Raw genomic sequence first — 12,110 nt, 5'->3', positions numbered from 1 at the left:
GTCTCCGCTGTTGTTATACAGTCTGATGGCAGTGGGCACAAATGAGCGTCTGAAGCGCTCCGTCCTGCTCTTTGGCAGAATCAGCCGATGGCTGAAAGAGCTGCCCAGCTGCCACAGTTCCTCATGGAGAGGGTGAGAGGGATTGTCCAGGATGGCTCTGAGTTTGGCCTTCATCCTCCTCTCACCCACTGACTCCAGACTGTCCAGCTCCAGACCCACCACAGAGCTGGCTTTCCTCACCAGCTTATTAAGTTTGTTGGCATCTCCAGTCCTGATGCCACCACCCCAGCACGCTACAGCGAAGAAGAGGGCGCTGGCTACCACAGACTGGTAGAATGCCTTGAGCAGTTTATTGCACACATTGAAGGACCTCAGCCTCCTTAGGAAGAACAGCCTGCTCTGTCCTTTCCTGTAGAGGGCGTCAGTGTTGTGTGTCCAGTCCAGTTTATTGTTGATCTGCACCCCAAGGTACTTGTAGGACTCAACCCTCTCCACTTCCCCTCCCTGAATGAAAACAGGGACAGGGGGGCTTCTGTTCCTCTGGTAGTCCACCACAAGCTCCTTGGTCTTGCTGATGTTGAGCTTCAGGTGGTTGTTGCTGCACCATGTGATGAAGCTCTCAATCAGTCCTCTGTACTCCTCCTCGTTGTCCCTGGTGATACATCCAACAATGGAGGAGTCATCGGAAAACTTTTGGAGGTGGCAGGAACCAGAGTTGAAGCGGAAGTCCGAGGTGTAGAGAGTGAAGAGGAACGGTGCCAGTACAGTTCCTTGGGGTGCGCCGGTGTTGCTGATCACAGACTCAGAGACACAGCCATCCACCCTGACGTACTGTGGCCGGCCTGTGAGGTAGTCTGTGATCCAGGAAGTGGTGTCGGGGTGCAGGTTCATCTCCAGCAGCTTCTCTCTCGGTAGGGAGGGCTGGATGGTGTTGAAAGCACTGGAGAAGTCAAAGAACATGACTCTCACAGTGCTTCCCAGCTTCTCCAGGTGAGAGAGGGCCTTGTGCGTCAGGTATGTATATGTATCTAAAACCAGTAGTGGAATGTAATATACTTTGCTTAAGTAAAATATTGTGGCACTTGTATTTTACTTGAACATTTACATATTATGCTACTTTGTACTTCTACTCCACTTCATTTTTCGAAGCCAATATCGTACTTTTCATCCCACAACATTTTTTCAACAGCTCTAGTTACTTTGCAGATAAAAAAATATATATCAAACTATTTTATATATTATAATGAGTTAAGCTACACAGAAAAAAAGAATTAAGATTGGCCCCACATTTACAAGATGCATTAAAAGTAATCTGCTCTTAATGCATCACTAATTATAATCCAGTAATAGAATATAATATTTAGAAATGGGCCATTCTTTATAATGTTTTCTTTAACTTTTGCTACTTTTATTATATTATTATTAAATTTTTTGCACTTTTCCTCACTAATATTTTGAATGCATGCTTTCCCCTGTAGCAGAGTTTCTTTGTACTTGCAGTATTGCAGTTGCTTTTGCTCAGGTAAAAGATGTGAATACTTAACCCTGGGCTGTGGGCTTCTGCATTCAGCCTGGGAGGCTCAGCTCAGGGTAAAAAAAAAACCCTAATTCTTACTGTCACTTTAAACCACGCCCACCGGATATACGTAGCGTTTTCCCGGGAAAGCTCAGTTGCTGCTTGAGAAGAGAGTTTACTGAAGTTGATGAAGAAGTGTCGGTAAGTAATTTTATCTATAAATATTAAAAGATCAACTATATTTATGTTTGCTTATGGAAGATAAACTATCGATATGTGCACTGAAACTCAATGATTATTGATTGATTGTCTGTAACTTTGAGGTAGTATCAAGATACAAAGAAATAGTGCGTCCAACGTGGCCACCTAACCTCTGTTTCCTACTAACGTGAATACATCTAATATCCAAATGCATCATGGGGGAACTAAAAGCAGATTTAAAAATAAATAATAATAAAACAGGGTATCTCAAAAGCAAACTTTGTTTAAAGGATGAAAGCTGAATCATGTTGTTTTGTTATTGAGTCAGCTAAATGACATCTTCTCTTTGGTACCTTTTTATAATTTAACATATATACACTGAGTGTGAACGTTTTAAACACTCATAAAGCTGATTTATTAAACCAAAAGTGTTAAGGGCAAAGTAAAGAATGCACTGATAGAGAAAAGACAACACTGATGATCCTATGCACTGATAGAGATCAACATAAAATAAAACCACCACACTGCACTCTAACCCTGTATTTAGAACAAAAAGTGTATAATTTTATCTAAGGAAATCATTCTGAAACATAGAGAAACACTAGTTGCATTTGACTCAGTAGTCTAGTTATTCCCAGACAGGTTATGCTTGTTCCCTAGATGTTATGTGGATTATGTGTGAGTAGTGAAGTAGTTCAGCAAATTTGAGAAAGAAGAAATTAAGATTTTATTCACTTATTCGTAATAAGGTGGACCAGAAATCCTCAAACAGCATTATAAATTGTTGTGGGGCCAATCCTAAGAATATTTACAGTCATAATCACCTCAAAACTGATACTAAACAACAGGCCGCTTCCACAGGACATGCTCCCACTAACCTGAGTGAGTGAAATGCCTTTACACAATACAATAAAGTATGTAAAACCCAGTAAGCAAATGACCAGAGAGGTCACTGTAGTAGAATGAATGCAAACTTGACCGAACCCACTGAAACAAAAAAACAAAACAAAAACAAGCCTACACATCGACAGTCCTAGGACCGCTGGGTTTTGTATGAAAAAAATATATTGTAATGCTAGATAACAACCTGTATGACATTGTATTAATTAATTAATTATAACAAGTTGCAAAATCCAAATTGAAGAGCAAATTACACAAAACCCATTTGCTAACTTCCATTGATTGGAGTTCACACCTTGCTGCAGCGATGTAGAAGAGCACTCAGGGTGCGGTTGGTGCTCCCTGTTGTGTCATCATAGGTGAAGCAGAGTACCTTAAAGCACCCATCAGTGATTCTGGGTGGGGTCAGAGGTGTAACAGACCTGAATCTTACAAAAGAGTAGGTCACTGAATCAACTCTTTAGTACCCCCTCTTTGCTCCACAGTTGTTCCTGATATCTTCATTTTTGAATTTTGTTTTTTTTCTACAGCTAAGCAATGGAGAAAATAACAGAGAAACTCTTACTGGAGAAAGGCTCTCCAAAAACCAACAAGCTGGATCAAATCAAGACACTGAAGTAAGCATGTTTTTCTTTGTCCTTAAGAGAGTGTTTGTTTTTTATTTCTGGCACAAATGTATAAAGTACAATATAGAGGGTAGTTTGAAACTGAAGTTGAGGAAAGACGTGGTTTTTCAAAAAGCAGGAGAAAAACGTGTATCTATGTATTATTTTTTTTTGCGTATTTGATGGAGGAGCCCCAGTGGGAAAGCCAACTTTAGGTTATGCTAAGAGGAGTTGTTGCAGATACATCTACACATTTAGTTTGAGGAAACACTGACGTGAAGTTCTCTTCTCCTCAGTCTATCCAAGCTCGGGCTGAACCCTCAGGACCTGCCGGTCAGGCTGCTGTCCCGTCTCCAGTCCCTGGAGCGGTGGGATCTCTCTGGGAACAGACTGCAGGAGGTGCCCAAGAACCTGGAGCTTCCTGCGCTTCGCTACCTGGACCTCAGCGACAACCAGATGGAGGATGTTACCACGCTGGAGTCTCTCAGCGGTCTGGAAGAGCTCAAGATGGAGGACAATCTCTATATCACTGTAAGGATGTGGCTAATGGCTTTCTATTTGCTTATACTCCACCCTTTTAGTGTTTTTTTTTTTAGTAGAAATGTAAAATTCACTTAAATGTTCACAAATAATGTTTTGCTAACTTATTCACAAATAATTTCCACGACTGGCTTTACATTGTTTTACAATACAAGAGATGAACAATTACCAATCAAGCTAGCTAATTTTAGTGAAAAAAATATGTAATTGTTTTACATGAGACTGATTGTTTTTGTTAATGGCTTTGAGTAACTGTTAAGTTGCATGGAGAATATATTTCATGCAGTTTGCAACCTGCAATTAGTTGCATAAAAGTTTCCCCGTGTAAAGCCACCCTAACGCTCACTGATTAACGGTTGTCACCTCACACAGAAAGAGGTTTCAGTATTTGATTTCACTAGTCCAGTTTGCATATTCTGAATGTGTCTGAGTGGGTTTCCTCCCACAGTTTAAAGACATGCAGATTGTCTTACTGGACACAATCAATGGCCTGTAGGTGTGAATGGTTGTCTATATGTGCGTTCTGTGAGAGACTGTTTAGGGCGTTCCCCACCTTTTGCTCTTTTTTGAACTGGAAAGGGGGCGAGTGAAATATCTCCCCTGAAACAAATAGACAGAGCCATGCAAGAATATTGGAATGTTGCTGTAAAATCAGCTACCTTTGGACTTAAAGGAACAGTTTGGAGCATCAATAAGTATTTTTTCTTCAGTGTATAAGGAGCGGGTCCTCTTCATGTAGTTGGCCACCATGTTTTCTTTAGTAGCCTAGAAACAATTAGATTTTTCCTGCATTCACATCTAATTTACTGTAACCCAATATCACACAAGAACGTTTTCATTGGTGGAGCCTTCATTTTTTGGTTAATGAAAAAAAGACAATTTAAGAAAGTAATGTTCAAAATCAATCCTGAAGTCCTTTCAAAATGAAATGACACCTCACTGGGTCTTAGATTTGACTGATAATGTTGCCTTTCTTCCTCAGGTGAGTGATAATTACAAGCTGATGTCGTTGTTGCCCAAACTGAGGATTTACAACGGTAAAGATGTCAGCACTACTGCCAACCACTTACGCTACGTCTACAGTGAGAACCTGAGGACCAGGGTACGGAACTGATTTAATTTATTTTATGATATTATTAAGACTGTAAACCAGTATTGTCCTCTTTACTAGGTAAGGTAAAAGGATTAGAATGATGTCACACTGCCAGATTGGTTTCAAAGTCTCTGTAGTATTTGAAAGGGAAATATTCATGCACAGTTTGGCAAAAGCTGTTGCTGATTTCAATGTACAAACTGTCTTTGGTTATTTTAGATAATCGCAGTGTGGGAGAAGAGCTTCTCTCTCCCGGATCCCGTCACAGCAGAGAAAATGTCCTCCTTGGAGAAAAACTTTGTCAACACTGCCCGTCAGCAGGTTAAATATGGACCCAGCTCAGTCAGTGACTTCACCAAATGGAGGGTGAGTTCATGATGTTGGAGAAATTCTTCCACCTTTTTTTGTTTTCGTGTTGCCCTCTTTCATCTTCATTAACCGTCTGTCTCTTTGCATCCGTTGGTTCTTAGGTGGAGATTATTGCTAAGGAGTATCTGCGCTCTCTGACGGACCCAAAGGAAGAACCGGAGAGCAAGGGGTCTCCAGACACCAAAGAGAACAGTGTAAGATCTCAAAGGATGACTTGCTTTTTGAGGATTTTGAGTTATTGATAAGTCCTGGAGTTGATTTGAGCTTGTCTTGTGTTTGCTTTCTTCAGGAGGTATCAACGCCTACAAAGAGGAAACAAACTGTATTAGTTGACACCAGCATAAGCCTGACGCCTCGCAAGAAACTGCGCTCAGATCTCCCAGTCTCCTCCGTTAAAGCCAGTCCTCGCAAGTCCAGCATAAGCCTGACGCCTCTCAAGAAACTGCGCTCAGATCCTCCAGTCTCCCCCGTTGAATCTAGTCCTCGCAAGTCCAGCCTCAGCCGCAAGCTTCAGACGCTAACCCAGACCAGCACCGTCAGGATGAGCCCCCGCAAGTTAAGTCAGCCTCCCTCAACCCCCACCAGAGGTCAGACGAGGGCGGAGACGCCCAAGAGAGGATCTCAAGTGAGAAAAACCAAAGAGGATGATGGAGCTCAGATAAAACAGAAAGGCCGAACAGAGCACCAGAGAGACGCTGAATTACTGCCCTCAATAAAGATCGGCAGCAGAACACAGGTAACGCACACACAGCTGTTAGACACCCAACCCTGTGTTGTTCCGGACACCACCAAAGATTGTATGTTTGTGATAATGGCAGTGAGGGATCTGCATTAAATCTGGTCCACAATCTGCACTTATGGTGTATTATACTTTTTTTAATGAGGATGTTAATGAGTCTAGATATACAGTACCAGTCAAAAGTTTGGACACGCCTTCTCAGTCAATGTTTTTTCTTTATTTTTATTTTTATTTTTTTCTACATTGTAGATTAATATTGAAGACATCCAAACTATGAAGGAACACATATGGAATTATGTGGTAAACAAACAAATGCTCAACAAACCAGAATATGTTTTATATTTTAGATTCTTCAAAGTAGTTGAATGAGAAGGTGTGTCCAAACTTTTGACTGGTACTGTACATTCTAGTGTTTTTTTTAATGAAAGATCAAACATTAACACTTTTACAATAGTGTATTTTTTGCCGTGATAGAGGTGTGGCTCCAGGACGCCAATATCAGTCGGTTGGTCCAAACATCTCAAGAACATTCAGCTTTATATCTGAACAGCGATATAGAATGCCCAGCTGTTGGTATTATCAGGATATCACGTCATTAAAGTCCTTTTTTCCCCACCACTCTGCTATAATCTTCCTCCTCTCCATCTTCTTCTTTGTGACATGTTTCCGTTCCTCCGGCAGCCGGTGTGTCTGAAGCCTCTCCACGTCCTCCAGTGCCACAGTAAACAGGACAGCTCGGAGGACTTCTCCACCCAGCTGTGGGCCTGTGCTTTCCAGCCGCTGCCAGATTCCACTGGTACTGATCAACAGATTAAGAAAGATTTATCAGTGCATCCCCCAGGCCTTTTAAACAAGGCTTAGATTATCAAAATGAAAGGCTTTATAGTTGTCGATAAAGCTTTCCTATAATCATGTTCATCAGAGAAAAATAGGAGATAAACTCAGTCTCTCTTTTTCATGTTTTAACAGGCGCTGGAGGAGGAGGCCGATTGGTCGCTACCTGTGGTGGAGACTCTCTGTGTGTAATTGACTGTGAAGCCGGGATGGTGATGAAGAAGTACAAAGTTCCTGGAGAGGTTTGCACAATTTGGTCTCATAACATTATTCTAAATGTAAGAGTTATACATCTACATTCACAGAAAACTAGAGGCCTTTTTTGAAGTTACCACACCATATTGTTTTGGTTTTATGCTGACAGGGGCTAGCACGGATTCTGCAGACATTAAAGCACTTCATATATTGATTTTAAGATTTATTTTTATCTATATTTTAGTATTTGTATCATAATATAGGCTAGATATCTTTTTCTGACGTTTGCATCTGTCGTTTTCCCCCAACAGGAGTTCTTCTCCCTCGCCTGGTCCACAGTGTTGATGTCCAGGGGGGGCGGGGCCTCGGCTCAGCACTGCAGCATTCTGGCCGCTGGTGGGAAAAGGGGACTGGTCAAGCTGATCCATCCCAGAAACAACGTGGCCTACGGGGAGTTCCGGGCCAGCCGCAAGGCGCTGTCTGTCCTCCGCTTCAACCACCACCAGGGAAACTTCCTCTTCAGTGAGCCATGGTTACTTTTTATAGATTAAGAACTAGCATTATGAGTTCTGTTTAGTTGGCAGTCTAGAGGTCCAGCATCATCAGACAGATTAAGAATAATTCTGCCTAATTAAAACTTGAGTCGTACTTTAAGCGGCATCTTTATTCATCTTTTCAAGTGACTGACAATAACAAAGAAGCAAAGCTGTTCTCGTAATGTATGAGGAGGAATTTCATAGAATATTGTCCAACATGTGAGACGTTTCAAAGATAATAAGAAAATGCACAATTAAGGCATTTTTTAATTGCTACGAGACCATCTGACAATGCTCTTATTTTTGTATGTTATATTTGAAGGGGGAGCCTGCATTGAGGCTCATCATTTTTGTTTGTTTTCCTTTTTGTACTAGTGTGGCAACCACTGCTGTACAATAACCATGTCCTCACCTGTTGAGGATTTCAGACAAATATGTGGCAAAATACTCACTCTGTCACTCATCACTTATCTTATCTTTTTCTATTGCAGCGGGCTCGTACGATAAGAAGATCTTGATGTGGGACATCGGTGGAGTGGATAGCCAGTACAACTACAAAGTTGTGTGAGTATTGCATGTTTGTATGTGTTGTAAATGTTTTCTTTTGGATGCACTATCACTCCTTTTGACTAGAAAAAAAAATCTACATATCCTCCTGCATTTTATAGACGGTTAATGGTAAAACTCTGCTGTAATTAAAATGAATATTCTAAACAAACCTCAGTTGTACATTTCCATGTGTAATGGGTCCAGCAGGGTTGTGTTTGTGTTTGTAGAGGTCCAGGCAGTGATGTTAAGAATACTTCTGTTTGTCCCTCCAGTCAGCTGCTCGTGTTGGAGACCAGCACCACCCCTCTGCACATCTGCCTCCCCCCCACTTCCCCCAGCGCTCACCTACTGACTGCCTGTGAGGACGGCCTGCACTGCTACAACACACTACTCGGCAACAACAACACCACAAAGAGGTAAAGACATCAGCAGTGTTCTTGCATCAACATCAGTGTCGGTTTTCTTTGAAGAGCTTAAGAGTGCAGACATTTCTCACAAAAGGGGAACTTAGGGCTGATCCAGGCCTGTTTTTAAAAAGATTAACCCAGATAAAGCTATGACGAATGAAAATGAATATTCCGTAAATGTTCCTGTTTAAATGCAGCCTTGAATACCGTGATTACTGAAATGCAACCACATGGCATAGTCCTTTTAAATTACATTTAATTCCCCTCCTTTTCCAACTTCAGTCATTGTGTTGCTGTTGGTGTACCCTCGTTGTCACCATTCTACAAGTTTTTCAAAACTTCAAAATAATGTATGCATGTCATAGGAAAGCTCCAAATACCTGAATAACAATGGCATATCCCACATGTCTTAATGTGGAAAAAATGCTAAATTCTAAATAAGGCCTAGTTTGGAATATAGTCACTGATGCAGCCTGGAAGAAAACACAAAACACTCTTTTTGATTCTTTTCAAATTGATGCCACTCCTTCTGTGCATCAGGTGCCAAATCATGCATAAGCATTTGTTTTTCTAATAATATTAACATTATTTGTATAGCACCTTTTATACAAGAAAGGCAGCACAACATGCTTTACAAAAAAGGAAGACAGACAGAACGAACATTTAAAAAATGTCAGTAGAGATGATTTGAGACTCCTTATGTAAAGATCCTGTCAATTTGTTGCACTACCTCTGTTGACTGGAGTAATGATAAAACAATTTGTATAAATTCATACATTGGACCAGCCAGTAACATTCAGTGTGTTTTTGTTGTTCTCAATAGGACCAAGGAGATGGAGATAAATTTCCCTATATACAAGAAGGAAGACAAAGACCACGACTACCACACTGTTGATGGCCTTAGTTTTCTTACGGATGACATAGTGGGTAAGTGAGAGTGAGTTTTTTTTTTAGTCATAGGCAGATATTATAGGAGGTGATGTCTCATTCAACAATAATCTAGTCTAGTTTGTTTGACACTGAGCACATATTTGAGTTTTACATTGTTTTATGTATCTAACAGTAAATATTGAAGTTGGTCAACTATGCGGATGAACCTCTGAAAACCAATATCTTCACAAATTGTTAGTTTGATCACCACTAGATGGCACTATAATTTTGCTTTTGTTTGTCCCTCTCTTGTAAGACCATGAGTTCCTTCATGTCTTAATTTCAGCGTCATATCGACATTCAGATTGTCTTCAATTGTAATTAAAAGATCTGCATAAAACCTGCCCCCAGAAATCCTTTGTTTATGTACATGTCCATAGTTTTGCTTGAATGTTCTCTTCTTTTGCACTTCTTTGTCATTATGGTCATCTAGCCTCCAAGAACTACATGCATTGTTCCATTTATTTGTGGAGCTGGAGCAGAACCAAGTCCCAGCGGCCGGACAAGAAGGACAGGGCAGTTTGTGCTGTGGTTCTGGCTGAGCTGCAGTGGGCCAGCACTGAGATTCCATACCTGGCTCTCAACACCTGCCCAGGTTAGTCACAAGTCAGATCAGTAATGCTGCATGTATAATCTTGTTTTAATTAAAAAAAACCAGTCAAGTATGTAAATTGTGCATGTTGCAATGGTGTAAAGTATCAACAAATATCTTGTTGCATATGAGTAGCTTTTACATCACCTTCTTTTTATTTGCTTTGAGTTATTGCCCAGATAAAGACGGTATTACTCAATACACAAAAGCATATTTTGATAGTATAACACTCCTTAAAACTGCATTTCCAGATCATTTATTTATTTTCTGTGTATTACACTTCAGTCTCAGTTTGTGGCTGGACCAGAATACTGCATTCTGTATAAATTTGTATTTCAGTATCAGAGAAATAAACTCATGCTGATATTATAATGTTTGTTTATGTGTGCGTGTGCTCGTGTTCATTCCCACTCCCTTTTAGGCCAAGCCTACATAGTGTGTGGTGATGACAAAGGCAGGCTGTGGACATACCACGTCTCCAACTTGCAGAAAAACAGTCTCCACACTGGAAAACCCATCCTTCCAACTGAGGTATCCATCTCCTCTAAATGTCCTAATAAATATACTGCTCTGCTTTCATAAAATATTGTGGGGGAACCCTCTAATAATGTACTATGTTTTAACATTTTACAAAAAAACTCAAATAAGAAGAGAAAATATAGCAAACAGTTACCAGATTTATACGTTCAAACATACATACTATGATAAAAGAACAAAACCCGGGCTGTCCTTGATCAAAGACATTCTCTGTATGCTTTCACCCATGCGATTTTGTCAAGTAATCGATTATTAATTAAATCGTCAGATCTACAAAAAGAATCACACAAGAGCACGACCTTAGATCTTGTGTTTACAAAGATGTGGTCTTGAGTTTCTTGTTCTACTACTAAAAATGTCAGTGCATCAATGTGAAACATTGCTCAGCACTGACCAGCTGACGTTTTCTTTGTTTTGGCAGGTGTTGGAGTGGCCGACCCCGGTAAGGAAGGACCAGGGCCAGGTGGCGGGCCCCTCCATCAACAGCGTAGCAATGGACCCTGAGCTCCACTTCCTGGTGGCCTTAAGTGACAAGAATATGGTGATCGTGTGGAAGAGAGAGAATTCCTCCTGAGCAACACGAGCTGTGTGACTGAAGATCATGATCAGGTGTTTTGATACGAATCATTAGGTTTTTGTAACGGAAGAGAATTTTGGTAATTGTAAGCTATGGTTTGTTTCCCGTAACACCAACAAGCTGCTCTGTCTCAGGCCACAAAGACAGACTGCAGTGATCCTTTATAAAAGAAAATTTTGTTTTCATAATTTGTGTGGGGAAAGTGACTTTAATGTTGATGTCAGAGCAAAACAATTGGAGTAATAACATTTTTTAGAAAGCAAAATTTTATCCTGATGTAAATAAACGTTGCTGCTGTTGAAAATAGTGGCCAGAGGGAAAGAATTGTTAATTATGTTACCAGTTATTCTTAAAACTTTATAAATGTGATAAAGAATATGTCAGGTTTGTGCTCACAACTTTTTGTGCACCCAAGTGGAAAAAAATATGAATGCAGGTTTAATTAGTTTGACATTTATCATAAAGTCAGTTATGGATAGGACTCAAATTTAAAATTTATGACTGATTGTTTTATTTTTTTGGTGCAAATTGTACATACACTTTTTTTCTTCAAATGTACATATTTAAAGTGAATAGTTTTATGTGAATGTCTTTTTTTGAAGGTCAGTCTTTGGACCTTGCTGTTCAAAGTTACTTTATGTAATGTCCTGATAACATTAAAGAATTCAAACAGTCCTCACTAGAAAGTCAACACTGCTGTGAGGAGTAAAGAGGCAGAGTAGAAATGCAGCCTGGTTACTGACTGCTGAGATAGAAAATGCAGAAAAGCGTGTTCCTTCTTACCGTCTAATCCTACAGTACTTCTACTGTACCTACTGTATGTTTCTGTGTGCAACCCACCATGTTTTTATGTGTTGTGAAGTTGTACAAATATCTTGATTTAATAAATCAAATTATTGCATTTGTAAAACTTGTTTCATTATTGTCTGTGTGCAGTTGTGGTATGAAGACTTACAAAAAACGGGTATAAATGTTATTTTTCACCTGTTT

General features: G+C 40.2%; 1 protein-coding gene across 1 annotated transcript; it reads left to right on the top strand.

Moving 5' to 3' along the window:
• The first annotated feature begins 1,562 nt into the window (after positions 1–1,562).
• lrwd1 (leucine-rich repeats and WD repeat domain containing 1) lies at positions 1,563–11,430 on the top strand. The gene is made up of 16 exons (XM_054625999.1): positions 1,563–1,717; positions 3,148–3,234; positions 3,519–3,753; positions 4,745–4,864; positions 5,075–5,221; positions 5,326–5,418; positions 5,514–5,960; positions 6,645–6,759; positions 6,933–7,039; positions 7,304–7,514; positions 8,020–8,092; positions 8,350–8,493; positions 9,308–9,411; positions 9,848–10,009; positions 10,428–10,537; positions 10,965–11,430. The coding sequence occupies exons 2-16, from the start codon at positions 3,155–3,157 to the stop codon at positions 11,115–11,117; spliced, it is 2,301 nt and encodes a 766-aa protein (XP_054481974.1). The 5' UTR covers positions 1,563–1,717; positions 3,148–3,154; the 3' UTR covers positions 11,118–11,430.
• The last annotated feature ends 680 nt before the right edge of the window (positions 11,431–12,110 follow it).

The sequence above is a fragment of the Anoplopoma fimbria genome, chromosome 24, assembly GCF_027596085.1.
Source record: "Anoplopoma fimbria isolate UVic2021 breed Golden Eagle Sablefish chromosome 24, Afim_UVic_2022, whole genome shotgun sequence".
Classification (NCBI taxonomy): domain Eukaryota; kingdom Metazoa; phylum Chordata; class Actinopteri; order Perciformes; family Anoplopomatidae; genus Anoplopoma; species Anoplopoma fimbria.
Note: the sequence above shows the minus strand (reverse complement) of the source record. Positions and strands in the feature narration are given on the sequence as shown.

Excerpts from the sequence above, each read along its gene's own strand:
- lrwd1 (XM_054625999.1), top strand. The coding sequence starts at position 3,155 with ATGGAGAAAATAACAGAGAAACTCTTACTGGAGAAAGGCTCTCCAAAA. Across the intron at positions 3,754-4,744 it reads AGGACAATCTCTATATCACT|GTGAGTGATAATTACAAGCT; the intron begins GTAAGGATGTGG and ends TTTCTTCCTCAG. Across the intron at positions 7,040-7,303 it reads AGTACAAAGTTCCTGGAGAG|GAGTTCTTCTCCCTCGCCTG; the intron begins GTTTGCACAATT and ends TTCCCCCAACAG.